This window comes from Vitis riparia, chromosome 5 (assembly GCF_004353265.1).
Source record: "Vitis riparia cultivar Riparia Gloire de Montpellier isolate 1030 chromosome 5, EGFV_Vit.rip_1.0, whole genome shotgun sequence".
NCBI classification, from domain to species: Eukaryota; Viridiplantae; Streptophyta; class Magnoliopsida; order Vitales; family Vitaceae; genus Vitis; species Vitis riparia.
Genome location: NC_048435.1, coordinates 773,939 through 777,799, shown reverse-complemented (window position 1 = coordinate 777,799; position 3,861 = coordinate 773,939). Strand labels below are relative to the sequence as shown.

The window sequence follows — 3,861 nt, the reverse complement described above, 5'->3', positions numbered from 1 at the left end:
GGAAAAAACGGATCAAAGGGCTAAATTTGGGAGTAACTGGCTGAAAGGACTTAATTTGGGAGTAAGTTCCGTGCTTGTGACAACAACCATGATTATCACTAATCAGGATGAGGATTATCTCATGAAAGTGGGACCATCTGACTAGATAGTATCCACCCAAATGTCAATACCAAGCATCCAACCATGACTCAACGCACCTTCGACCATGTTTCCTACCTACCTTATCATGGATGTAAGATAGCTAACCATGGTTGTGTAGAAGGTATAAAAAGATGGCTAAGCTTGAACTAAAATAGACCAATATCATCTCACTCTCGCATTGTCTCTTCCTTTTCACTCCTCTTCATTCCCATTTTCCCCATTCCCTCACTAACCCCTCAAGAAGGGAGTGTCCAGGGTTCACCCAACCTTCTTTTTTGTTCCAGGATTTGCTCTAGAATTTGTGTAGTTAGTTGTCCACCGGACCCAGCCTACAGCAATTAGACCAATGGGTTCATGATATACAAAAATTATAGAATAATAATCACATTATTTACCAGATCGGAAAATCCAATCAAATTCTTAGGAAAGAAAAAAAGCATCGCACTCACTGAACATCTACGATATTATGATCAAAGACAAATAAACAAATACATAAAAGAAATGAAAACAGTTTCCTCGGCTAGTCTTCGCAGGTCGCGCAGTTGGTCCAACCAGACGTTGGTCAAATATGGAAGCGACGTCGTTTACTTCTTTCACATGTGCATCATGAGGACGATGAAGGCGCGAGTCTTAGATGGAGATCCACGTCAGCTCTTTCACTCACTTCACCACCTCCGTGGCCCAACTCGCCGGGGCCGACCGACATAGGCCGGCCCTGCGGCCGTCCCACGTAAAAGCAATACGGAACTCCCGCAGACGGAGCCGGCAGCATCGGCTGTGGTCCCGGGGACCACACGCAGCACTCCGGCGACGACCGGAACCGCGCGGCGGAGCCCATGCTAGACGACCCACCAGCGCAAATGAACGGCCCTGATCGCACTGCATGCGCAGTGAGAATGGGGACCGCAGCGGCGAACCGCCGATGGTGATCGGTCTGAAACTGGGCTCGCTTCGCTCTTTGCCTCTCCTTCTTGTGGGCATTCTGGTGGCCACCAAGGGCTTGAGAATTGGCGAACTCACGGCGACAGTACTGACACTCAAATTTTCTTATGTCAGCGTCATTGGAAGGTGTAAGCGGAGCTTCATCAGCCTCTGTAACTGGAAAACCAAAAAGCTTCATAACCGAAGAAGAAGAAGAAGAAGATGATGATGATGATGATGAAGTGTTAGGATGAGCGTGGGAGTATTCTGAAAATGACTTGTCTTGGGGTGAGCTATCTGACATCTTGGTTGGATAATAATAGAACTTCAGTGGATTCTGTGAAAGGGTAATCCCTCGTGTGTTTGTATTTATACACAAGATATCAGACATCAACTTACACAATTGCCCTTTCACTATAGGGAAAAGGGTCAGTGCATAATGGCATTGTTGTCGTCGCTTCTTCACTTGCAGCCTATTAGGTAAGTGCAGCTTAGTGTATTTGTTTCAGTTCATAATCTTGATATGACACCCTTACATATCAACTGTGGAGTTGATTGGTAGAGAGATGTGTCTAGTTTCAGAGTTTTAATTAAAAGCTATACAAATACGGGAGAGCTTGGGAATGTGGGTGGGGGTGGGAGTGGGGAGTGGAGGTAAAAATGATGGAGACAGCAGGTGATGGTGATCTCTTTCACATGCCAAATTATTTGTTATCAAAGGGAAACATGTAGAAATAGACCCAATTCTGTGCCCAAGAGAATGGGATAGTACTGTTTTTGGGTTGGGTGGGTTTTACTTAATTACAGATGACTAGTAAGAAATCTTGGATATATTACTAATATCCAAAGTATCCTTATGATCTTCGTTGAATATGATAGCTATACTGTTTAAAATTGGGCCTCCCAGAGAAGGCTATGACCAGAATACTCCAAGGCACTCCTACATATCATGACCCACTACTTTTAGTTGAAAGATAAAAAATGAGTTAGGCCTAAGATTCCAAAGGGGAGGGCATAGCATCGGTGATACTCTCCCATTGGATGATGACAGTGTCTCCCACAATCCAAGCTCAATTGACTTTTCAGACTCTAATGTCTCGAGAACTTGAAGGATAAACCATTGAAAGTGTCCCAGAAGATATCTTTTGGAGATCCTTCCATGGCTGCTATCACTAACCTTTGCTATCACTATATCCCATCAACTGTACCAGTTCATGCCAAGGTTCCCAACAATTCGAAAGCGGACACGTGTCCAGCATGCAGTGGGTCATGATAAGGGATACAAAACGTCCTAATGTGTCTGGACATTATGATAAACGAGCTGCTTTTGTGGCGTGAGTACTTCACAGAAAAGACACAGCTCCCACATGTGAATGTGGTCACCTCTCACCCTTACACACTAGCGTTTTTCCTGGTTGGGACTTGGGAGGGATAGAGGCTAAGGGCAGCATGTCCTAAGCTAAAAGACACCAGTCGAGAAGGATAACTCCTTCTGAGGTTTCTTTGCTTTTCAGGTCTGGTACATTTCATGTTTCAAGTACAAGTGACCCTTGGGTTCAAGGCGTTTGGCGGCAATCCAATTCCATGCAATAGTCTCAAAGCTTTTGCTATCCAAGTACACATATTGGCCCACTGCGCTCAAAATTAAGAGAATTAAGGGGGGCTTTTTTTTTTTTTTTCTTTTTTTCTCTCTTCGGGTTTCCCTTTAACTTTTCCCCCACAAAGCATGATGGATAGTCTACTAGGCCTAGACAATAAGACATTAGTTGCTTCAACACGACGAAACACCAAAAAGGAGATATAAGCTGGTGCCGGGAGGCTCGTCTGAGGAATAGCTAGAAAGGGATGGGTAGGATTTCTCTTTTCATTTGGTCATCGAAGCAAATCCACCAATTCCAAAAGCGGGGTTAAATCATGTCATCCCACGAGTAACATACAAGAGGGGGAGCACTTTTATATGGTAATTCTTATATAGCAGAGGTTCCTTAATTGTCCTATTACCTTTGGACATTGTTGATTATAGATATTCGGAGAGTAACATCACAAGATTGCCAAATCGTGATGATGCCCCACCAGAACTCTCCTCATCACTATCAAATGATACTTATAGCCCATGTTTTGCACTTTAGGTAACGCAATACAGAAGCCTAAGCACATGGTAATGCATTTTGTTTTTTTATAGTGAGGTCAACCAAACACACCCAGATGATTATGAGGTCTGGCTTGAGGATCCACCCAGTAGGTTGCTGTCCACCATTTTGGAGAACTGTGATCATGAACCTTGTCCCGTTTCTGGTTCCTAATGAAAGCTCATTTTCTGCAACCTGCCATAAAACAAGAATAAACATGGATCAAACACTTGTATTAGCACACTTTAACTGGTTTGATGATATAATAGGAATTTGAATAATTATGCAGAGATAAGGTTGAAGTACTTTAAATGATGGAGATGGCTCATGAATAAGCAATACAGGAGTGGTGCATGTTTTGAAGTATATGGCAAGGTATAGAGCTTACATAATTCAGAAGTGGACCGCATGATTTTACAAAATCTATCAAACCCTACCTTAAGATCATGTCACTTGCATCACGACAACATAATAGTACAACATGATAGTACAACAATAAAGTCCCTACGGGTATTGTCTTTGCTTTTGCATTATTGTTTTGCTCTGATCGTGTGCCCTCTCACACGTTGCTATGTTTTTATATGTATGGATATACATGGTGTGAATGGACATCTATAAAATAAGAAGCTAATCAATATGATTGATGTGTATATGTAATAGCCATCATTCT

The 3,861-nt window shown here is 42.8% G+C and overlaps 1 protein-coding gene across 1 annotated transcript; it reads right to left on the bottom strand.

Annotated features, from left to right (window-relative positions):
* Nucleotides 1-501: 501 nt before the first annotated feature.
* Nucleotides 502-1,482, bottom strand: LOC117915013 (zinc finger protein KNUCKLES-like). The gene has a single exon (XM_034830555.1). It carries the CDS (start codon nt 1,451-1,453, stop codon nt 746-748), a length of 708 nt encoding a protein of 235 aa, XP_034686446.1. The 5' UTR covers nt 1,454-1,482; the 3' UTR covers nt 502-745.
* Between the last annotated feature and the right edge of the window lie 2,379 nt (nt 1,483-3,861).